The 25,177-nt window shown below is 39.7% G+C and overlaps 3 protein-coding genes across 3 annotated transcripts in view; 1 reads left to right on the forward strand and 2 right to left on the reverse strand.

Moving 5' to 3' along the window:
- LOC146626563 (receptor-type tyrosine-protein phosphatase H-like) overlaps positions 1-25,177 on the reverse strand; it is a 447,591-nt gene that overhangs the window by 43,960 nt on the left and 378,454 nt on the right. The window lies entirely within an intron of this gene.
- On the forward strand, positions 4,520-6,000 carry LOC146626568 (C-type mannose receptor 2-like). Its single transcript, XM_085361357.1, has 4 exons — positions 4,520-4,919; positions 5,169-5,504; positions 5,673-5,761; positions 5,899-6,000. Exons 1-4 carry the CDS (start codon positions 4,520-4,522, stop codon positions 5,998-6,000), a joined length of 927 nt encoding a protein of 308 aa, XP_085217483.1.
- LOC146626569 (carnitine O-palmitoyltransferase 1, liver isoform) lies at positions 9,278-24,648 on the reverse strand. The gene is made up of 19 exons (XM_085361343.1): positions 24,531-24,648; positions 19,599-19,759; positions 18,857-18,996; positions 18,106-18,277; positions 17,648-17,749; positions 17,230-17,367; positions 17,012-17,089; positions 16,085-16,192; positions 15,484-15,571; positions 13,435-13,630; positions 13,172-13,360; positions 12,948-13,053; positions 12,749-12,865; positions 12,200-12,364; positions 11,501-11,629; positions 11,257-11,412; positions 11,056-11,169; positions 10,811-10,903; positions 9,278-10,478 (listed from the first exon to the last, which is right to left on the reverse strand). The coding sequence occupies exons 2-19, from the start codon at positions 19,737-19,739 to the stop codon at positions 10,353-10,355; spliced, it is 2,358 nt and encodes a 785-aa protein (XP_085217469.1). The 5' UTR covers positions 19,740-19,759; positions 24,531-24,648; the 3' UTR covers positions 9,278-10,352.

Here is a 25,177-nt window from a genome sequence, read left to right on the forward strand (position 1 = left end):
ACAGGGATTGAATGTGGACTATTAGTGGGTATTGAGGGCATAAGCTGAAGTCTGACAGGCAAAAAAAAATGAGAACAGTGTTTGATGCTGACCTTTGTACGTGTTTTGGAGTTTGCACGTGTTTTGGATTTGTACGTGTTTTGGAATTTTGCATGTGTTTTGGAGTTTGTACGTGCTTTGTCTCTAGGGGCCACCGTAGTGGAGGTGTGATGGTGTGGCGGTGTTTTGTTGGTGACATTGTTGGGGATTTATTCAAAATTGAAGGCACACTTATCCAGCATGGCTACCACAGCATCCTGCAGCGACATGCCATCCCATCTGGTTTGCATTTAGTTGGACCATCATTTATTTTTCAACAGGACAATGACTTCAAACAACCTCCAGCCTGTGTAAGGGCTATTTGACCAAGAAGGAGAGTGATGGAGTGCCAAATGGCCTGTCCTCCACAGTCACCTGACCTAAACACAATCGAGATGGTGTTGAATAAGATGGACCGTAGAATGAAGGCAAAAGGGCCAACAAGTGCTCAGCATCTCTGGGAACTCCTCCAAGACTGTTGGAAAACCATTTCATGAAGCTCATCAAGAGAATGCAAAGAGTAATCAAAGCAAAGGGTGGCTATTTTGAAAAATCCCCCCAAAATAAACATGTTTTGAGTTATTTCACACTTTTTTGTTCACTACATAATTCCATATGTGTTCATTCACAGTTTTGATTCCTTCAGTGCGAATCAAGCACCAAATGTGAAAATCAGTAAAAACATATATTACCCACAGTTTTTTATTGATCGTCTTCAATGTTCACAACAATATACTAGGCCTTGGGGGACATGAGTAGCTAGGTTGGCTAAGCATTTACCTTGATTGTTAGCACTCAAGATCAAAGTTCACCTTGAAAAAAAAATTCAAGAAACCATGTCAAGCAATGTATCATATGAAAAGGCATTGAGAGAACTGTACAGCACAATTTTTATATTTTCAGCCCTTGCACTTCAGGGGGAATTGTGCTCTCTTGGCGTCAACCACCTTTTCTCGTGTCTCCCTTCGGAACTTGCGGACTTGTAGTCCATATGTGGCATAGATGTACACTCATAGGCGCAACCCACATACTCAACTCTTCTGCTCAACTCACAAATGCATGGCTTTCCAACCGTACAAGATTTATTTCCAAGAAGCATTGTTACAACAAAGACATAATAGATCAAACACCAAGCATCCTGTCCTAAGGAAGGCACATATTCTTTTGCATCTTTGCTAAGCTTCAGTGCTTCATTTTCATAAAGACAAATACAAAGGCTACTTGCTAACAAACAAAACACTAATACGTGAAGTATGAAGTAGGATTAACAACTGCCTATTTGTAATAAAATAGCTTCCCATCAGGTAAGAAGAGAGTTGTTTCTAAACATATAGCAGAGAGTTGATCATCTGGGTGGACAGCAACTGCCATGTCATGATGTTAGGTGTTGTCAACACATACACATTAGTAAGGCTAAAGCATCAATGTAATTTAAATATTTCTGAGAATTATGGAGAGTTAAATTATATGTAAAGTGTCACTTGACCTGGAAAAAATCTGTATATGAATCGTCTCAGGATTGCTGGATTTTCTGCTGGACTCAGTTTTGGATTCTTAGTTAATACATTTGAGTCTTTGTGTTGGTGCCTGTTCTACTTTCTAAGGTAGTGTATTTTTGTTGTTGTTGTTGTTGTTGTTGTTAGTTCTACTTACTGTCTCTGTCCTCCTGCTTATTCTTTGATTGTTCTCATCTGTGTCTCGTTGTAATTCTCTAATCAGTCTATGTGTTCTTCTGTATCAGGTTGTCCGTAATATTAATCCTATTTGAACATTTCAAGAGTGAAAAAGCCAAAGATTTTTATACAAAAGAAAGAAATCTTTAACTGTCAAAGTTTAAAACCTCTTTTTCTTTTTTTTTTTTCTTTTTTTTTTTTTTTTTCTAAATGACATCAGAAACAGCAGTATGCGACATTACGTGATGGCAGAGCTTCAGTTCATCCTTTGTCATTTTTTTTTTTTTTTTTTTTTTTTTTTAATAAATAGGACAGGGGGAATGAATGAGAGAGAGGGGGGGAGAGAAAGAAAGAAAACCAAAGGGGAGAAGAGACGGTGAGAAGGGGGGGGAAGAGAGACAAAAAAAAAAAACTCCTGGGTCACCTGTATGGAGAAAAAACAAACAAACAAACAAACAAACAAACAGAGGAGACAGCAAACAACAAAGAGCAACATAATAATAGAGAAAACAAAGCACCATCACAATAAACTAGCTAGTCATAGATATCAGTATTTACTAAGTAATAAACAATATTGTGCAGCACGCAAGATAGACAGCGCACAGTGTGCTTTGAGGCAGCAGCCAAGAAAGCTTTAGTCCGCGTCTGTGAATACCCATGTGTGCATACCTGTGTGGATCAGCATGCTTGCATTCCAAAGGTTTCTCCATGTAATGATCTGCTAGGGAGTGTGGGGGGGCCACAGCCCCGTCCTCCAGGGTGTGAAGCGGGTATGGAGGAGATCAAAACTCCAGACATCCAGAGGCCCCCAGAACACAAAAGACCATGGAAGACCATCAGAGGGGCAGCCGCGCCACTGTTCCAGTAAGAGCTGGCAGGAGCTTTCTTCTCTCAGGAACTCTCTGCAGGAGGGGGAGATACAGGAGAGGTGGAGGAAGATCTCAGCCTGGGCGTTTACCGTCTTATGTAGTCTGGAAGATGTGTGGTTGGTGGGGTGGGTGCAGTTTTCTCTGTGGTGGGGTTGGGTGGACTGTCCAGGGCTCTGTGGAGCCGGGGGGCGCTACTGCACTGGGCCCCGGTCTGATGGGCCTGGGCCCCCCTTCCCTGGCGGGTCGCGGAGGGTGGGAGTGCCTACTGGGGTCAGCGGGGGAGCTGGCCCCAGGGAGGGGTTACCTGCCCCTCCCTTCCTTCCCTCCCCATCTCCAGCTGCCTCCCTCTTCCCGCTCCTCCACAACCACCCACACATGCAGGGCCTTGGAGTGGGGGTATGTCACCAGGGTGCAGAGGAGGCTACCCCCCCCCCCTGTCCCCTTCTGGCTGCCTCTGCCTCAATTTTATCCCACATCCTAAAACCTCTTTTTCATCATTACTAGGTGTGGCTGGTAATTGTATCCATGTAATGGGGCTGCTCAGTTAGGTGATTTATCAGAGGGAGCAGGGTAGATACGCAGACGTGGGCAGTTATAGACAGGCATGTGTCCATGCCACTAGCTTAAACATGTTACTGTCAATTCTTGCTATGGTTATGGTTCCTAACTATACTGTACAAGTATAATTAGGACATAAGAGTAATTATGTAAGTAAATGGTAAATGGCCTGCATTTGCATAGCGCTTTTCTAGTCCCTAAGGACCCCAAAGGGCTTCACACTACATTCAGTCATTCACACACTAGCGATGGCAAGCTACATTGTAACCACAGCTGCCCTGGGGCACACTGACAGAGGCAAGGCTGCCGAACACTGGCGCCACCGGACCACACAGCACCCATGCTATCTTGCATAGATGGAGCGCATTAGGTTGAAGTTGTAAAATGTTGCTTTTTCTTGTTTTTTCTCTGACCACCACCAGTAGGCAAACACGGGGTTAGTATCTTTGGCATGCAGCCAGGAGGCAGCCTGGGATCGAACCACCGACCTTCTGATTAGTGGCTGGCCTACTCTGCCACCTGAGCTACAGCCAAGTAACGAAATGATTCCCAAAATAGTTTCAAATTTGTTGTCTGCCAGAACAACAAACAATTCTGTTCTTAAAGTTTAGTATTTGTCATTTAAACATTTTTGACTTATTCAATAAAATAGCTTCAATTCATTTAAAACCAAAAAATAAGTGTCTTTGAAATACATTTAAAAAAATAAGTGGATGCTACCAAAGTGACTCACCTATCCGCGTTTTTATTTGCTTTAAGCACTGTCCTTAAAACTTCTGCCTGTAAATCTATCCACAAAACCTAACAACAAAAACAACTTAAAAACAAAAAATCTGTATTACTTCCATATTGATTTGATTAAGCACAAGACGCCAGTTATGCTTTGAAAGGGGAAAAAAGTCCCTCAAAATGTTAGAACGCAGTATTGTCACCTTCTTTGATGACTGGTTGATTTATTTCATTTTGTTGTCGCATACATTTGTTTTGGCACATTTGTTAAATCCTCTGGCTGTGCATTCAAAGACTTGTGATTGTAACATTAAAGTAAGTAAGGCAGGAAATGCTTCAGTTTCATGGGTTTTAAAAAGTTTGAGACTGAGTGGACTACCACTGAATTAAAAATTCTTTAACCACTTCAGTAGGCTAACAAATGCAAACTGATTTTTTCTAATTTACATCCTAGAGAAAATATGGTCCTTACAGTGATTTTATTGCTAGTTTCAGGTAAGTGTCATAAGTGATGAAATCCATTCATGAATCCATTTTCTTAACTGCTTATGATGAAACGTTCATGCTGAAGTTAAACAGTGTTATGATGATGGTGCAGTCCTCCTTTGTTTGATGTTTGGTTGGTGCACCTGTACAGGCTATGTTACTCTGTGTTCTCCCACTCATCGGGAGTTCTACCTGATAAACGGGGCTAAAATCTGGGCTGATGCCCAGAGTTACTGCAGGAGCAATTATGCCGACCTCGCCACGATTGGCAGCCAGGATGACATGCAGAGGCTGGTGAACATGGTATCAGCCAGTGGTGTGACAGCAGAGATGTGGATCGGTCTAACACGAACAGGCCCACCAGCCTGGCTGTGGTCTGTGGGAGAAACTCAGATCAGTGATGGAGTAGTTGAATACACTAACTGGGGCAGTTTACCAAGTTCCACTGACAACTGTGGAGGGATGAGGGATGATGGGAAATGGTTCAGCGCACCCTGTACAACAACGCTTCCTTATGTATGCCAAGGTCAGTGCATTCATGGGAAAGATCATTCAAAATACACACAGCTCCTCTTTCACATAAATGTGATTGCGAATAAAATAAACTATGTTACTATGTAATTATTCATGTTCATAGATCAAAGGTCAGAAGTCAGCATGTTGTCATAAAATCATCATAAAATGTCAAAGTTTTAGCCCTTGCCCTTCGAGGAGAGTTGTGCTCTCTGAGTGATTTTGTTTAGATTTTAATCTTTCTTGTTGTAAATGTTCACAGATATTGGTTCCAGTGGGTTGTATGTTGTTTTTCAAGGGACGAGCTGGCTATATGCCCAGCAGAACTGTCGCATGAACAACAAAGACTTGGCCAGTGCGAGGAGCCAGGTGGAAAATCTGGCATTACAGCAAATAATCAATAGCGCTGCGTTGTCCTCAGTCTGGATCGGTTTGTTCAGAGATGATTGGAAATGGTCCGACCAGAGCGACAGCTCCTTCAGATACTGGGCCAGTGGTCAACCAAATTATGATGGACTCTGTACATTGTACAATCCATCTCTCAAAGGATTCATGGACAGAGGCTGTACTTACTCTCTACCCTTCATCTGCTATGAGGGTAAGAATATAATTCCACAGTGTATCATGTACCTTTTTGACTTCTCATTGTTTATTTTTATAGAGAACAAATGTATCTGTTCTCTTTAGTTACTGCCATTCTTAACATGGCAGCTTATTTAACAAATTAAATGCATGTGAATTTTATGTCAATGTTCTGCCAATCAAGAAACAAAACACACCAGAACTGTTAAGGTGGAATTTAAGTCATCTTTGAACTTAAATGACTTCAGTGTGAGTGATGCCATTCTGCAGCAGGTCAGTTCTCTACTCTAAAATGTTCCATTAATGTGTCTTTTTAAAAGCTCTGATATAAGTCAAGAAGCCACTTTTACTGGATTCAGGCACTTATAATCGTAACACACTGTAACTAGCTCATGTGAATGCCTCCGTAGATCCAATCAAAGTACCAGAATGCCAAGGTTCGGTGGAGAGTCCAGCCTGATGGGAAAATTTTCCATAAGGAAGAGGAGAAGGAAATCAAGGATGCCTGTTAGAATACGACATGAAGTTTTCCTGGAGTGAAAAATTACTCACGATTTTGCATGTAGAGAATAAACAAAACTAGCCTAGCGTTAAATGAATAGAGATAAAGAGAGACTTTGCTTTACTGTTTGTTTTTAAAGTCTGCTCACATCATATTTGGAATGCTTTCATTTGGAGGGTTTTTTTAAGCATGTGGCAAATATAATATGCATATGTGATATATTAAATACTCATTAAAAGTCAGTTAAAAGTCTGTTGATTTATTACTCTGTAACCTGTAAGGGTAGACATGAACTTTCACTATTTTTTCCACATGCTGTCTTTTGTCTGAAAACATTATAATAAAGAAACATAGTGAATTACTTTGTTTGTCTTTGGGATTTGTATAAAATATTTGCATATGCCATATAGATGTCGGCACTGACAGCACGCTAGACAATGTTTATTCAAAATTTCATCAAGATTGGTCCGGGATCAAATAGGGAACATAAATACATAAGCTACGATCATTATACTATGATGATTAAAAATATTTTTTTTCCCTTCATAATATTGCATCAGCTATAACAAAATAATAAGAGAAGCTGCTCTGGAGTAAAAACAAAAGAAAGCAGTAAGACATGGAGAAAAAAAGTGTTACTATTATCACACATTAATATCTAATCCCAGCACTGCCTAGCACTGGATCATTTCACATAATTTTCATAAATACAGCAATCTGAATACTGCTTTGGCCACTTTTCTTTATATAAGAAAATATGTGTAACTCAAGATAAAATAGTGAAAATGGCGACAGTGTTATAAGAGAGGATCTATAAGAAATATTTGAGGGAGTCTGACTGAAGAAACTAAAACATCAGCGTCTCTGGAGGAAACCAGAAAGAAACACCTCTCATTTCATATCATGAAACTTTTTTAATCCCAAAGAAATGCGTTTTCATGGTCGTCAGCTGCTCCCACATAGAATAAAAGAAAACTGTCACGCTGTTAAAAATTTAATAAGTAAATAAAATAACAATTTTAAAAAAAAAAAAAAAAAAAAGCAATAACAATCAAGAATACTCTCATTACAGTCAGTCCCATTTTAAGGTTTATGATGACAGTGAGTGACCTCACTGCTGAAATAAGAGACAGAAAGACAAGTGGCAGGAACACAGACAGATAGAGGAGAGGTAATAAAACAAGATCATTTCAACCCCCAATGGAAATACAGTGTGTTGGTTACATCAAGTTTTTGGCACCTGTGATAGCATCTATCAATTTAGATCTTTACAACATCCTGCTCAGCTCCTCACAGCTAAATTTGTTTATAAAAATGCAAATATGTATTCCATAGGCCATCAGTAAAAACACCAACACACTATGAAATGGACAAAAAAATAGACTTTCAGAAAGGCAGAAGGACAAAAAGCAGCAACCTGCAGAAGCGCACTGTATCTTTTGCTATGAAAGATCTGGCCATCAGGTAAGAAAAAACAATTGCAATGTGATCTGGGTGCAGCTTGGTGTTAGCTCACACTAATAAATTGTCAAAAGACATTCAGAACGTGTAAATTTAGACTTCAGAATTAAATCTGCCAAGGCCTTCATGGTCAATATAATGATTTATTGGTTGGAAATTAACAAAAAGCCTTATAATTTACAAACAATAATTCTTACAAGTGTGGTGTGTGTTCTAATATTATTTCCCATTTGACCTCTCATTTAAAGTCAATAGATTCTGAAGATCACAGTGATAATAATGCTACATAGAGGTATTTAAGACTGTGTTTCTTGCAGTTATTATTGGATTGACAACATTCTAAATATCACTTTTTTGGACCTCTGACCTCTTCAGATAGTGCTTCGAATAATCAGTGTCAGTGTTTAAGTAGACAGCACAAAATTTTAAAAAGCAACGTTGATCTCAAACATTATTTCATTGTCGTAGTTTCAAAAAGTTGTGTCACTCAAGTTCAAGTTCAGCAAATATTTTCAAATTCATCTTTATTGTTACCCAACAGCATGAAAGCCAGCAGTGATATGTTGTTTTCTAGGACTTGGACATGTAATCGAATTTTTCTGTGTAAAAATTATTCACAGACGTTGGCTCCGTTGGGTTGTATGTTGTTTTTCAAGAGAAAAGCTGGACTGACGCCCAACAAGATTGTCGAGTGATGAATAAAGACTTGGCCAGTGCAAGGGGAGACACTGAAACTCTGGCATTGCAGCAAATAATCAGTGACAATAACAATGGCTCGCTGTCCTCAGTCTGGATCGGTTTGTTCAGAGATGAGTGGAAATGGTCAGACCAGAGCAACAGCTCCTTCAGATACTGGGCCACTGATCAACCAAATAATGATGGAGTCTGTTCATTGTGCAGTCCTCCTCTCAAAGCACTTTGGGACAGAGGTTGTACTTACCTTAAACCATTTGTCTGTTACAATGGTAAGCATATTGAGGGTACATTTCTATTCTTTGCAAAGAGCTATTGATAAATACATCATTTCTTTGTTAGTTACTGCGTGTTCGTTATTTTAAAATGATGTCCTAAAGATGACTTGAAGACTTATAAGAAAAACCACATGCTTACTTGATTCTATGTGTAGCTTCTGCAACAACAAAAAAAAGAAGCAGCACAACATCAAGCAGAAAAGCATCAGTAACTGCGAACAGAAATGTGAAGCCAATGATAAACATAAAAAATGTCATCCTTGGACTTGAGTGACTTGGCTGTGAGTGAGGCTTTTTTAAAGGAGGTCAGTTCTTTACTCAACTTTTTAAAGCTCTCCTAAAAGTCAAGGAGTCATAGTGGAGGGTTCTCAAGTATGAACGGCCCATTTAGGGTCATGCCAAAGCATCTCAATCAGATTTAAGTCTGGACTTTGACTAGACCATGAAAAAATGGACATGCTGGTGTGTTTCGGATGTTATCCTGCTGCAAAATGTTTGTGGGTGGTTCTCTATGTCAATGTTTGCTTATTGAGATCATTTAGCCTGCTTCACTTTGTCAGTGATTTCTTGATTCAGCAGGTCTGGCACTACTCAAATCTGTTTGTGGTAAATGAAATTAAACTCAGTTTTCTAAATAAAATGTGGTCAAAGTTAATTCATGATTAAACAAATACGGCGATTACTTTTCACATAGGGCCAGGTAGGTTTGAGCGTTGCACAGAAATATACAGACACCCAACAGGTTTCTTCATGAGCAATCTGCTAAACTGGGGGAGAGATGTTTCAAAGCAACAAAAACAAACACCAAACAAAAACCCCACTAGTTTTTTCTTTAAGAATATCTTTATTTCCCCTCGTAATATTGCATTAAAAAGGCTCATGAGAACAACATAATAAGAGAAGCTGATCTGGAGTAAAAACCAAAGAAGGCAGCAGTAAGTGGAGAAAAACATCAATCTGTGTCACAGGTACACTTTACATCTAATCCAGGTCTGACCTGCAGCGCTGCGTGGGACTGAATAATTGCACATCATGTTCATAAATACAACTTGCATTGTTATGGTGCTTTTAAACAGTGGTAACAATAAAATAAAAATATAAAATACATTTATAGCAGTTGAATAACTAGATTGTATGTCTGCTAACTTTGTAAGTTAAACTTAGTGAATACAAACTAAGCCTCCAAGAAAATAAAAATAAAAATATGGCACTGGATATATTTAATTAATTTAAAATAGCCATGTATCTTCACTACATGTATAACCAGCCTGGTGCTTTAAGTACAGCATTACAGTTGTGTATGTAAAAAGCAATTTATACACATCGAGTAAACACTGAGAAGTCACAGACTTCCATGATTCTAAAATACCTGGTGTCATCGTTACAGCAGTTTTGCATTCAGATGGTAGAAAATGAAGTCACCTCAACAGTCCATCATGTTTTCTCCCCATGGCAATACTCCAAAATTCACACTAACATCCCACAGCGTTTCCCCAAACAGATCCAACAACAGAGGAGTTTTATCTTTACTTGTGTCGAAAACACACTGCAGAAATTTGCATTCATTTACTCCCTGCAATAAGGTGAAGTTAGGATCTTCCATCCTAACACTGAGATGTGTACTGGCCCCACTGTACTTTTCATTTACACGTGCACATTTCAAGTTGTTTCACTGTTAAAACCAAACTCTGCGGACCCTTTCTCGCTCCATGCACCCATCGCACAGCTAATATAAACGCACAAACATATGCATATCAGTAAAAACATCACCTCCATTGTTATCATTTTCCAGTGGAGCTGTCTCACGAATATCATCTACCTGGCTATAAATGCCTCAGACTAAATTAAGAATAAAAACCCGCCTTTCTTCACTTCATATTGTAATGCCTGCACATGTTCCCTTCAGCATCACGTCTTCTGATTTGAATATCTACTGCTCTTTCTTGACCTTAGGTTGGCTCTCTTCCGTTTTGCTGGCCTCTGTTTGGCTTGGGCTCAGCAGCTTTAGCAGATCACGGAGGGCTTGTCTGATCTGATCACCAAACTTATGAGCGTCCTTCAAGGAGAGACGAAGAGCACAGAATAAGGAGAAGGAAGGAGAAAAAGCATTAGCATAGCGTTAAAAAACAAACAAGCAAACGAAACAAAATTGAGCCAATAAAAGATTAATGTCATATTATGCCTTTTTAAAAAATCTGAATAATAGTAAGAATAGTCATTGCATGACAAAATATAAGAATTTTAAAGGTTTACTTGTGCAGTGAACAACCATGTCTTTCTGTAAATAACTACAGGCATAAGGGAGCATAACACAATTCTAGATTTACATATGAAGTACTAAAATACACAGACATTTGACTACAAATTGACCAAAAGCATTAAACTCACAGTGTCTGGACATGAGTGTTTGCACGAGATGTGGAAGTTAATCATGTTCTCTCCCAAGACGCAGTAGGACACCCCATATCCATCATCGGCCACCTGAAAGGCACAAAAACACTTGAATCATCACCAGTCCCTTGAATCTGTATTCATGTAATCTGTCCACTAATCCAGCAGGAACTATATAGAATAAAATAAATAATTGTAGAACAATTATTTAAAGTCTGTGAAACACCGGAGGTGGTACTGACCGGTCCAAAGCCTCCTCCACAGGAGATGTACTCCGGGTGGTTATCTATGTCAAACAGCTCCACCTGCTGGATGGGAGTCTGACTTGTGGACAGCCTCCATGGCTCAGACAGAACCTGAAACACACACAAGCCACCACATCAGTTTGCTAACATCAACTCAGTGTAAGCGCTACTAGACAAAAACACGACATGGAAACAAACCTCTTTGAGGAAAGGAGACTCCACTCCGAGGTATTTGGACACCACGTAGAGGCAGAACAGATGTCTGTCAATGCCGGCTCCAGTCATAGCCAAGCGGTAAAGTAGCTGGTGCTTTTCTGTGGCAACTCGGAACAAATGTTTGCACACGTCTGCTGCCTGGTGGAGAACGACGTGGTGAAGTGACATGGCTGTGTTGTGTTTAGGTTTTATAAAACAAATCAGGAGAGGGTTTTCATGCTCTCACCTCTCCGCCCTCCAGCGCTCGGATGAAGGCGCTAGACTCGTTGGTGCAGGAGCGAACAGTCTCAGTCCTGCCCTCCCTGAACAGACGGGTCATGGAGGCTTCATATGTCAAACAGAAAGTCCCCCGTTCCTGCAACCACGCAAAACAACAACAACAGCAAAAAACAAACAACTGATTAAAGTGTACAATTGTTTCAAATGCCATGTGTTCACTTTCTGTGTTTGAGCTCTAATGTAATGAAATGTGCTATAAAAATAAATAAAGTTGTCAATCTCGTATCCTACCAGACATTTGAAGACTGATTAACACTAGTCTCACATGTCTCCAAAGAAAGTTTCAGCCTTTTTGGGTGTTTGGTTCAAACTCACTTTGTCTGTTTTGGGGTCATTAAATTAAATCATTGCCTCAAACTGAAATCACAACTTCATAAAAGTTCATTTTCAGTGCATGGAACCTTTAATTATGTATTACATATTAGATTCAATTTTAAACATCTCAAGTTAAAGAGTGGATGCGGACCATCAGAGTTATGTAACTCTGCTTTGTTTAAACAGGTTAAACTTTTGAACAGATGTCAGTCTGACCTCAAACATTTAAACCTGCATGTGTTCTCTTTATGTTAAAGCTCATCATTGTTTTACATGTTTAGGTAAGGTATCAGATGGTAACACTGCCATTCGACTTCAGTGGAACACTCACCCTGAAGTAGGCCAATTGAAGAGCCATCTGAATGAAGCCGTCTGGACTGACTCGACACTTCTTGACTTTTCCTTTGCCAAATTCTTGGAAGGAGAAAACATGGAAGTCCACATCATCAGCCAGCGCCTGGGCCAGAGCCAGAGACTGAGCGATCTGCTCTTCACACTGTCACACACACAGTGAAAAACAACATCAGTCAAAACTGAGATATGTATAACCTCTGCATGATCTATAACCCCATAAGAGCTGCAGTTTTGGAGATGCTCTGACCCAGTCGCTTAGCTAGCACATTTTGGCCCTTATCAAACTCTCTGAAATCCTTATGCTTGCCCATTTTTGTACTTCTAACAAATCATCTTACAGGATAAAATGTTCACATTCTCATTGCCATGAGTCATGATGAAGAGATAATCAGTGTTATTCACTCCACCTGTCAGTGATCATAATGTTATCCCTGAATTTCTTGTACTTTCTTGTTTCCGTCTTTATGACAATAGCTTGCTTCATTTAGGAAAATGTTTAATGGAAAAATTTCAACACAGAACTAACTTCTGGAGGGATTTCCCAGCTGAGCTTCACTGGTCGGGGCAGGGATGGATCCACGTCTCCTTTACAGTGACCTTCTGCGTTGTAACCGAGCTGGAAGCTGTCAGTGGCCAGAGTGTACTGGAAACACACAAACGCATCTAAAATTATAGCTACTCAGAGCAACATAACAACATTCCAAGTTTTCTTTTGTATTCCTTACCTCCCACACGTGTGCCAGCACCGGCGCATCAGCCCAGGAGTGCTCTGCATTGATGCCATTTTTCCCGTTCTTGTAGTAAACAACTGTGAAGGACTTGTCAAACCACCTGCATGGCAACCAATAATAACAGATCACTACAGGAAAATCTCCACCAAGTCAACAGCAGAGCAACAATAACTTGATGACAAATTCATAACACAGTGAATATTTTAGTGTAAAAGTACCTGTCATAACATTTCCCGTGCAACAGAGATTTGGCGTAGCGGTCTAAACTGGCTGCTGGGTCATCTCCCATCATGCCCTGCTCTTCGTCATCTAGTGTCACAAAGAACGCGGCCTTCTCGATGCAATCCAAAGAGCGTTTATTGATCCCGCTGCTGAAATACTTGGTCCTGGCCTTAGCCCAGGGAACTCTAGTGATTATAGACATTTACATTAGAATTACAGTGTGGTGTATGTTGCAGGTAATGTAAACAATCAAACTGACCTGTCTCCAGCAGTCAAGGCCCCAAGTTTGGCCTCCCCTTTGGAAGGAGGTGAAGGGTCATCTAGGATCCTCTGAATCTGGAATTCAATCTCCCTCGGAGACAGAAGTCTGCCTGCCTGGTACACCCTGAGACGAAAGTAGCGCCCTCTGTGGTAAACCACAATGTAGTCACTGTCCTGCCAATGCTGGACGGTATCTTTGGATAGAAAAGAAGAAAGAAGATGGTAAAAGACAAAGTGGACATACTGTGGTGTAAAACAGTGATGAATTTAGTGAAGATAATGAGGTGGGATGTGAAAATGTTGATGGTGGGAAGGTGCTGTAAAAAACCCCACAATGTCAGGGAAATACATACATAAGATGATAGACTTAACTTACAGGTTAAGGTGTCTTGTGTCCCTAAAATAAATGCATTTTCTAAACCTTTCTTTTTTTCCAAAGTAGTCTAAAGGCCTGATCAGATTTTGGTTTATTATGCTTGTGCTGGTGCATTATGTGTTAATTACCATGTAGTCCCGTGTTTTATATGCGGTACCAGCCAACAGCAACAAAAAAAATGCTGGGCTTTTTTCCCCTCGTGGGTCCTCTCTCTTTGTTGTCGTCACTTATTTCTGTGGGAAAACATATTTGCTCCTCATATTTTCTACTTCTTTTTACACCTCCATTGCAATAGTTTAAACAATCTCCTCCAGGGAGTCTGAGTCCTTATAATGAGATGGTGATGATTATTCTCTCACTGATAAATTTGAAAACTGCAGTGAAAAAGTCACCACAAATGCACAGGAGCATTCAACAGGCCAATAACAATAGTTGCTGCCTGTGTCAATGTGATATATAGTTACACCTTTGTTGAGGTACACATCAAGTTTATGGCGTAGGGTCTCAGTGTAGCTAAAATCCCCAGTAACACTGTAACATAGATGAATTCACAACAACCCAGCACACCATTCTAAATATTTCAGGTCTTGTCTAATGCAAACTGAATGCACATGGTGTGAGATGATCAGGATGTTGCCATGAGCATCTAAAAAGATGTTGTAAAAAGACTGCAAAGCTAAACCATCATTATCATACATGACTGGAACACCTGGCTTCACTGAATTCATGCCACGTGTAGGGCAAAGCACAACTTCACTAATTAGGTTTACAATGACCTAACCTAAGCCAGGCTGTGACTGAGAACAACTGCAAAAAATGTAGTCAAATTTGAGCCTGCATGCTTGAGTGCAATTGCAATAATAAAAGCAGGAATGAAATTTGGGTTTCTTTACACTATGATCTGTAACTTGAAATGACTGACAGAGTGATCGTCATATATCATGATGCCCAAACACAAACTATTGCATATGAAACAAGAATTCTTGTCAATTTTAAATAGTTTTTTTTACTTTTTACTTTTTTGGGGGGCATTTAGAGATCTAAAAAAATTTAGGGCCAGTTGAGTAAGAATATAAATACTACCTGTTAGTATTCCAGGGATTCGACAAGTGTCAAACATCCGCTCAAACTGATAGGAACAGCAAGGAACTGCAGACCTCAGCAACCACTGAGTAGAATAAGAGAAGTATGCACCAGACCAGGAACAGTATAGGGAAGAAGGAGGAAGAGGAAACAAAGGTTGATAGAAAGGAAGTGTTGGGAAGAGAAGAAGGAAAAAAAATGAGAAAACAAAATGTGTGGGCAGGAGGGGGAAAAAGGCATTAGTTTAAGACAGCGTCTCTCCAGAAACCCAGACAGACCTGAGATGAAACCAGCAGGCGAGAGGAGATTGATGAGAGATGACAGGATGAGCTGTTCAGCAGAGACATTGTGACTCAGTGAATCAGAGACGCCTTACTTGAACCACACAAACATACAAACACACACTGACACAATTTTCTATCCCATGCTTAAACTCCAGAGGCTTCAGACACCTTCAGTATGCCTCATCATTGCTGAAGGGGAGGTGTGTTAGCAATGCTTGCTATGAAGTCTGAAAATGGAGCAGACTTCACATTCAGACATTTCTGTGGATGCTGTTGACGCGTGCATGCTGCTCAGTCTCTTTACCCGTCTCCTCTCCAGGAATGCGTGTGGTGTTGAATATCCTCTCACACTGAGCAGCACACAGAGGAATGACAGTGCCTGGTATACGACTCTGGGAAACGGAGAGGAGAAGACGAAGGCGAGGGCACGTGGAGAAGAACAGAAGAAAGCCATGGAAGAAACGTAGGGCCAGGGAAAAGGAGGGGATTTTTATTTTTTTTTAAGAGTGAGAGGGAAACAGGGAGGTAAATAAAGAAAAATCAAGCAAGTAAAAGAGAGATTGAAAAGGATACAAAAGGAAGGGGTAAAAGATGAGTATGGTATGATAACATAAGGGAAATGTCTTTACAAAAAAAAAATAAAATGCATGGAGATACAAGGCACATAAACGCTGATGGATAGATGAATGAAAGAATTAATGCTACACACACACACACACCACATACTGATGGCCTCATGCGCCCACTCTATTCTACATATTACATAATACACTGATGTTTGAAAAATAACATTAAAATATGAGACATCCAGTTAACAAGCCATCTGTTGCCATAGCACGAAGATAAGAAAAATGAATGCTATCATATATACGTAGCAGCAGGGGTGGACTGGTGGCTTAACTCACAGGTTTGAGCTCTTCTTTGTTGAGTTTGCGGCGGTAAAGGAAGAACGAATGGATGCTGTTGCCGGCCCTGGCTGCCTGGATGGGAGTTGGAGTCACATACAAGAAGTCCTGCGGAGAAAATGAACAGATACAGAAAGTAAGGATCATCCAGACAAAATGATCCCTGAGTACATCTAGGATTAAAAGGTGACAGGTTTGAGGTTATGGAGAGGTTTACATTAGAAATACTGATTTGCTGGCACCATCCCCTAATTAAAAACACAGAGAAATATGACGTGGAGAAAGTACCCACGTCATATTTCTCTAAAAACAGTGACACCAACATGGTCTTCAGGGGGCAATACTTGTGATGGCAAAAAATTCTGGCTGTCCCTCTATGAACCTGGCTCTGCTGGAGATTTCTTCCTGTTAAAAGCGAGTTTTTTCCTCCCACTGTCTCCAAGTACTTGCTCATAAGGGATGGTCTGATTTTTGGGTCTTTACCTTACAACGTAGAGAGCCTTGGCAGTCAGTGATTTTATTGTCTGCATTTTTGCAAATGCTCTCTACACCACTGTTTGACTATTCAGACAAGGTTTGCTTATATATGATTTGTACACAGGACCTAGGAACAAAAAACTCTGAGTAAAAAACATCTTGTCTTTTGAACAAAGATTCTTCATATTCATTCAGTTACTCATTTTTAGAGATTAAACGCTCATCACTGTATTTTCATTCCTGAGCAATGCAAAAAAGCGATGCTGGCTTGGCAAAAACTTTATGTAGTGCGGATCTTGGCTATTATCCTTTAATATGTTTAATAGCGCAGAAAAATGAAAATCTATTGGCTTGCTCAAAATACCAACTTTTATTCAATCCAAAGTTAGGGTCATCGTCTCTTAGAGCAGAAATATCTTCAAGAAACTTAATGCAGTAACACTTTCTTACCATGCCATAGTAGTTACTGTTGACCATGATTGGGCTTCGACCCCGGAGGTAGACATATTCCTCCCACCAGTCACTGACCTGAAAGCAAAAGTGACTGCATATTCACACAAGCTAAATAATTCAGACCACAGATATACATTGTTAATGGAATTTGAAATTTTCTCTTAATGGCTTTGCTTTGGCCACACCTTACCAGATCACTGTGACCAACCACTTACATAGTTTGAAGCCCAGAGAGCTTTGAGTTTGAGGTACCACTGCAGGCGGTTACCAAGGCTGCTCTCAAACTCTGCGGCCAGCTTGGTCATGCGTTCATACTCTTTATCATCCATCAGCGGACGCACTGATTCCAAGTACTAAATGAAACAGGTAACGTGATAAAAAAAAAAAAAATGTTATATGAGCACAAACATATCTAATTCTGTCGATACAATACAAAAATTATTTTTCTATTCCTCCTTTGCTCATTGTGGATTAATATAAACCTTGTTGTTGTTTTTTTACTAAATTCTCAACTAGCTAAAAAAAACAAAAATAAAAAACTGAAAACAAATGATGAATGTGATAAAAGAACCATCTGTTTTATGGTCAGTGATCAGCATGTTATCATTTCCTCTGCTTCATGTGACATCTCACCCTCTTGACTGTGTCCTTGATGGTGGGCACAGGGAGATTTGGCAGCGAACCCTGATAGCTGTAGAGCAGCGGCTTTCTGCCAGAAAAGATGCGCACCAGCGCCTGACATAGACACACAAGGACAGACGCACTGTAAATATGAATGCACATCACACCTATATGACTCACAGTAGTTGGTTTGGATTTGAATCCAGTAATTTACACAAGTATTTCACAAGATAAAAATGCCGTGTAAAATAAATAAACATTCAATTTTTATGCTAAATAATGAGGGCCTCTAAACTTAGATTCAAAGCAAAGCTGTAAATAAAAATGCTTTATTCTAATGCATAAAAATATCATATAAACTTGGTATGATAGAGGGACACCTGATATTTTAGGAGATCTAAAACCAGATGGACAGTGGAAGGTAGTTATGTCACACTGGGAAGTGGAAAAACTGAAGAAAAAGTACTGACCACCCAGATTTTGGTGGTGGTGGACATCTTGCCATGCTGCTCGAACATCCAGCGGTGGTAGGAGAGGAGCTGCTTGAGGCACAGGCGCATAGTGAAGATGAGCATTAGCCAAAGCATGGTGCTGAAGAGCACTGCTGACACCACTGCCTGGCACTGCGTACTCATCGACTGGCTGGAAATGATGTGTGTGTGAAATAAAATGAGACAAAAAGAAGATGAGTGAACAAGACTCGAGTACAAGACAGTACGAAAGCTTCAGATGCTGCAGTGAAGAAAGAAGATGGACACGTTTAATATTTAAGACAAAAGCGGGCTAGAAAGAAAAAAGAAAATTCATGTTGATTTAGCTTCAGGCTACAGGTTCCACCAACTATATTTTTATTACAAGCATTTTTGTTTATTGAAAACAGACAAGAAAAAAACATAGATCTCTGTTTAGCAGGGAGACACAATCTCATTGCCTTAAAGTGTGCTTATAGTTGTAGTGAACCCATTACAACTCAAACAAAAAACGTGGGGTTTTTTTTTGTCAATCTGACCAAAAACCAGAGAAACATTACATTTGCACTCATATGCAGAGCTTTTTGGAACTTATGCAAGTGTGTCATAGATGGTTGCCATTTTTATTGAATCACAGTAAAACTAAAGTATTAATTCTGTTTATTTAATAACTAATAAGAAAACATTCATTCATTAATTCGGGTTTGAGTTCGGGTCTTAGGAGGGTTAAAGGAGTCATGAGGTATGTTACCTGACTGGCAGGTGCTCCTGTATCTTGGCTATGAGTCCCATTGAAGGGTCTGAGCGAGTGTACATAGTAGCCAGGATTGCGATGACCACAAACAGCCAGGATGACGGACTAGCAGGATACACTCCTGTTATCACACTGTTCTGGTAGAGTGAGAGAAAAAACATGTTATTCTCTCTTTGTAGTCATTTCACTGACATGCTGTACAAAAATTCACTTATAATTAAGGTGCAGATTAGATAAATGTTCAACTATGAATGGCTAAATTAGATCCAGCTCGGTTTCACATTGGATTTATAAAAAATATTACCAGTAATTAAACTGGAAATTTAAGCCTCGAAAAGGTGAGTGTCCAACAGTAAAATGCTACCACATCAAAACAACTTCAGTAATTATTCATAGCGCCTCTGAAAGAGCGTGATCAAAGTGAAGACAAAATAAAAAAAGTCAAACACTCACTTCTGAAGCGTGTGCAGTAATGTGTTGTGTTCATCGCTGACAATTAAACCCACATGAAAAAAAAAAAACTTGCTCAAAGCAAAACTAAAAATAACTGTTATACAAAGACAAACATAATGAGACTAAAATGAAAACAAAACCACAGGGTGAAAGCCACTCTGACATTTAACTGCAGCTCAGATGCACGTGCTACTGTAATGAGTTAAGGAACCACTGTAATACGAAAAGAGGAAGAATGATGCCAACAATGTTTTAGGGACATGCCGCTTAACACGAACAAAGATACCTTAATTCTGACGATACGCTTCTTCCATGAACGCATGCCAGAGAGGTAGATCTCAGTGAGGGCCTGATGGGACAGCTGCAGATCAATGCCATCTGGGGTAACGGTGAATTGAAAAGCGACGGCTTGGTGGGCTTCTGCCATGATTACTGTGCACAGTGAACCTGAAATAAAGATGGAGCAGAGGAGAGGAAAGGTTTTCTTTAACCAACAATTTAGAAAAGTCATCTGACACCCTAGAGGCCAGAGAACCGAGTGTTTAGACACAAGAACAAGAACACATGTGGAAAATGACCAACCTCAGGCGAAATTAGACATCAGGCGAAAGAATGCAACATTCCAGGTGCCAACTTTTAAAACAGGCACACAAGAACAAAAACCTGTTTAAATATCTAACAGGTTTTCCAGATAAACAGGATCAGCGAAATTCTGTTAACTTTGGGCAAATTCAAATTCTGTGCTTTTCCATTCCAGAAAGGCTTAAAAACCTGCTACCTGACACGTTGTCCCCTCCTGCTGAGCCTGAAAGAGCTGTTAATCATTATATGATTAACGTCAAAGCACATATCTGTTTTACAAGGACATAATAATAACATGCTTTTATCATTAATCTGTTACCTAGAGAGGAACTGTGCCTGATTATAACTGAGCTTTGTGGACATTAAGCCACTGATAACCTGGCAGTTAAAACATCTGTTCATTACTGTAGTAATCACTGTTTAAATATGTATGTATGAAGCTTTAAACACTAATAAACTAGCAATCTTATGTGATGCTGTGATCGACCGCACTGATAGAAATTCACGTCACAATCAGTGTGCTGCTGACTATGTGAATGTGTGAATGAGTCCGAACTATGAATGAACAGAGGGCACTGAATGAAAAGCAACAGTGTGAACTTTCTGACTCATTCTACTACTTTCTTTTTTTAAGATAAAGGTCATGACCTACACTGGCATGCATTCATATTTCTGCTCCACTAAATTGAAATATGGCCTCTATGCTCTGTAATGCAATGGCAACTTGTGGTATTGGAACTTTTCTTGGTAAACATACTTGGAGTTGATACAGTTGACAAGCTGATTCCACTTCACTCATGTGAAAGAGGTCATGAAGAATTATATTAAAATTTTATCACAGGAAAAAGCGTCATTGTTGCAACAAATGAGGTTAAGAAAGAGAGACGCTGGAAGAAAAGAGTTTGGCAAATTTGCAAACAAACATAATTATTTTACTATTTTTCTGCAAAGCTCTGAACTGCAGCATCATTGCTGTACTGCTCAATGGATTTCCATGAATCTATGCTCATAGTGAATAAAAGCTACTTTTAGGGTCACCACAGTGGGCAGCTCCACATGTTTGATTTGGCAGATTTTTACACCGGATGCTTTCCCTGACGCAATCCCCCAAAGGGATTTGTGTCTCCTCCCAGAATTCAACCAATCTGATCCTTCACTTGTTAGGAAAATATGTAACAACTACATGTAACAGCCACTCAATTTACAGCCCATTTTAATCCACAACTCTGAACACATGCAATTCAGCATAAATCACCAAAGCGGTCTGGCCTTGACACTGAACCCTCCGGCTTCAGGCTCAACAAACCTTACTAAGCTATTGCTTTTACTTTAAAGTACACCCCATAGGTGAGGAGTTGCAAATGTAAATCACCATAAAAGACCTGATTGAGGCATTACCCTTTGTAGCAATAACAAATTAAAGCATCTGCCAGATAAATATTAGATTAACTGCTAACAAGTCCTTGGCTATGAGATTTAGCTATCCAGGGGTACATTACAACAACCAGGACATGTACAAGGAACATCTCCACTGCTGCTTTCTTTAACATCAACTGGCTCCCTTAAACCAGTAAACGGAAAACAGATTGCAGCAGTAACCTCTACACATCGTGAACTGTGATATTTCTCATGTGTAACTTGGTTACAGCAGCTGCTGGGCCCTGAAGGTGGTAGCGAATGAAGTGAAGATGATTCATCAGACTGAAAATGAGTTAGCAGAACACTTATGCTAAGCTGAACACATCCATCATGTGCATTTGAGGATTTTTAAAGACAAGTTCAAAATAACTCCTTTCAAATGCAAAGTGAGCTTGAAACTTGATTTGATGTTTGATGGGGGAGGTGCTGACCGGCTGCTGATGTTATTGGATATTTCTAAAGCAATTACTGATTCTCTTCACAAAGGGAATTGATTTTCCTCCACAAAAAAGGTTATGGATAATGCCCTGAGGTACAGTGACTGTCACACTGGAATGCATCCCTGTGGAAGCTACACCTACTGCATCTCTAATACAAAACACATGATTTTCTCACCATCACTAGACCCCAGTGAGGTGATGAGCTTTATGTCATATCTAGAATATCTGCAGTACTCTAAAAAGCTGCACCTGTTTTACTTCAGCTCCTTTTTGTCAGGGACAACAGAGGCACAGCACACCTGCTCAGGTCATATCTGAGGCACGTGCCATGAGGGAGCCTTTTTATGCGGGTCCCTCTAGATTTGATATCAATATCTCACTGACTAGACTAAAACTTTTGAGAGCTTAATGTGTACTCAGGTGTGTATTAATCCTTTTAATTCCTATTATCAGATGCTGACACAGCGTAACAACAGCATTTTGATCAACTTAAACATATCGTTTAATTTATACAAGTAACAGATAAGGGGTATAATGAGCTGTGATAAGATAAGTTGCTTTATCTATGAACTAAACCAGAAAAAACTGGCAAACACTGCCAGCAGATGAAATCAGACAGAAAAAGAAGAACTAGGCAGGGCTAGTGAAAACTAGGTGAAAGGTAAACACCAACACCACTGAGGAATTTACACCACAACAAAGTATAAGCAAACTGCATTAAGGTTGGTTAAGCATAAGAATGCCCATTGCACCAGACCAGAGACGCATGTTTCGGGTTGTGAAAATAAAGGTTGTTGCTCATTAACTTTGAGAGAATGACTTTTGTGCACAGGGGCACACTTGTGCTCAGAAAACAGCTATGAGGTTCAAGAAAAGATCAAGAGCCGTTGGATTCTTGGTGTTTCTACAAGCTCAGCTTATCTCGACTTAACATTTCCTGTCTGTATGACGAGTAACAAGAAGAAACCCCCCCCCCAAAAAAAAAAACACAAACCCTGTGCATTACACAACTCTGGTGAACATGACACCATGCCATATTGGGTTTAACTTCAGTACATGTGTTTAGTGTATAATCATGTTGGCTTTAACCTTGGTGAATGTGTATAGTGACTACAAGAACTGAAAGTGTAATCATTATGTGTGCACATTGTTCAGGAAATCAAAAACACTTTAACTGAAAATGTGAAGCACTGTATCTTCTGTGTTATTGCACACAAATATCCTGCAGAACATCAACAACCGACCATTGGGCCCATCAGCCAAGCTTATGTGCTGGCTCTTCTCACTTGCCCATGTTTTCATTTGGACAGATATTAAAAATTAAAGGTCTGTAATGTAATGTAAAATCTGGTATTGTTAAACAGACTGAAGTAATCCAGCTTAACAACAATTTTCAGATGTGATGTCAGACAGATATGCACAGTGCAGGTTTGAATAGCAAAAAATGCAATGAAAATTTATTTCATAAAACTAAGAGCTTCTTGTTGTGAAAACACTGGTCTCTTATAAGCCTGACATTCCAAGCCAAGATCCTTTTTTAAATGACTTCATTAGACTCCACGATGCTTTGATGGGATCTACAACTCAATCCACGAAAAATCAACCTGCGCTTCCACTTGAGCCCCTCAGATTCAGCTCCTTTTTTGTACAATAGCTGTGGTATATTCAATAAAGCCAGTTAACATTTGATATCAAAATGTAGGTAAGAATGGTACCTTTAAAACATCTGCCCAGAATACACTTTTTGATGTTTAGTCCAGTAAACTATATAATACAGATAATGCAGCTAAAGCATGCAGGGTACCAATGATTTTTTTTCCCCTGTTGCTTTATGTCACAGACATTAAACTGGTACAGACTTTCTGCTGAAAACTGTGATAAATCCCATGACATTGATGCTCACAGTTACAGAAAAAGCATGCTGAACAGAAGACCGTGACACTTAAGGCGGCTGTTAAATTTATTTTTTCAGATTTGTTTGATGTCATATAGCATGACTAACTAGATATGTAGCATTACTTTGTTATAAAGTCTTCCACAAAAGAGGGAATGTGAGGGCCCATACTTCGACATCACCAGTCTAATACGCTTGTACATCATAAGCTCACTTGAGATTGACCCGAAGTTCACCTGAGCCACTGTGGTTTCCAGATATGACTAAGCAGAGGTGTACATGTCAGGCAGAAAACTTACGAATGGAAGCAGCTCATTCCCAAACTCTGGATGGGAACATCAAGCTGTGCACTCTGCCGCCGATATGCGAAATATGTTTAAGATAACATGTCAACAAAGCGATTAACTGTGGAGATAACAATCTGGCGCATACGGAAACCGAAAAGAAATGCGTTATCAAAGATGTATAACATTTCAATAACCATAACAATAACAAAAAAGATACGTCCTGCTTAAACAAAGTAAAATCCAATTCACAGCAGTAACAGTAAAAAAAAATAAAAATAAAATACAAATATATATATGGTACGTTTTTTAATAATTATCGAAATTATTTCTGAAAGCGTTATGTTCCTGTTAGCTATAACCACAGTAAGGCAAGTGGTGACGGTTAAAGCCAGCTAGTGTTTTGCCCAAGTGCAGCAGGTTTGAAAATTAACGTTAGCCGTGGCTAGTGCTCGCTAGCAGAGCACCCAGCCCTTCATGGAGTTGAGGACATACAAACGGCTGCTGATGGTGCATGTTAACAGTGCTAACAAAGATGCGACCGTTTGTCTCCTCTTTGCAACACACTAAAAGCACCGTCAAAAGCTTGTTAAACATACCTGTTACTCCTAACGGATGTCAAAATTCCAGAAATCTCTGAGAAGCAGGAACCGACGGCTAACTTTCGACGTCGCACAAGCACCTGGTAACCGCTACAGTAGGGTCTAGAAAACCACCTCTCCCTCCGCCTCTTCCTCTTCGCGGGTGTACTACATTGATGCTCGCTTTATGAGCTGATGTTGCCTTTAAGGACTGTGGTAAATTTCACGACAACGCTTTGAGAGTAACGCCCATAATACCTGAGCGATGAGGCAATGCCAATCTTCTTAAACAAAATGCCGAGAGTAGGAGTTTTTGTGAAATGTTAACGTTTTTAAGGGGTGGATAGTTTGGATTACGTGGCACAGCTTTCCTTGTTTCTACAAGAGAATAAAACAGAGGTTTTGTTTTTCTCTGTTTTATATTTTAGCAAAGCAATTAAGGTCTCTTACACATATTTCTGAAAAATCTTGATTCAAGTTGACCAGATTTTTCTGAAGGTTTGCTTAAATTGAAAAAAAATGTGATTATAAACTCCATCAAACTTGCCTTGAGTATTCTAACTTCAGAAGGTTACAAGAATCTTTAATATTATTCTATAATTACTGTATAAGACATTACACTTCCCGTTTGTGTGACAGTGTGTCACGACAAACTGTCATGAAGA

Source organism: Diplotaxodon limnothrissa, linkage group LG8 (assembly GCF_057381915.1).
Source record: "Diplotaxodon limnothrissa isolate DT_005_m linkage group LG8, D_limnothrissa_male_GT1.1, whole genome shotgun sequence".
Classification (NCBI taxonomy): Eukaryota; Metazoa; Chordata; class Actinopteri; order Cichliformes; family Cichlidae; genus Diplotaxodon; species Diplotaxodon limnothrissa.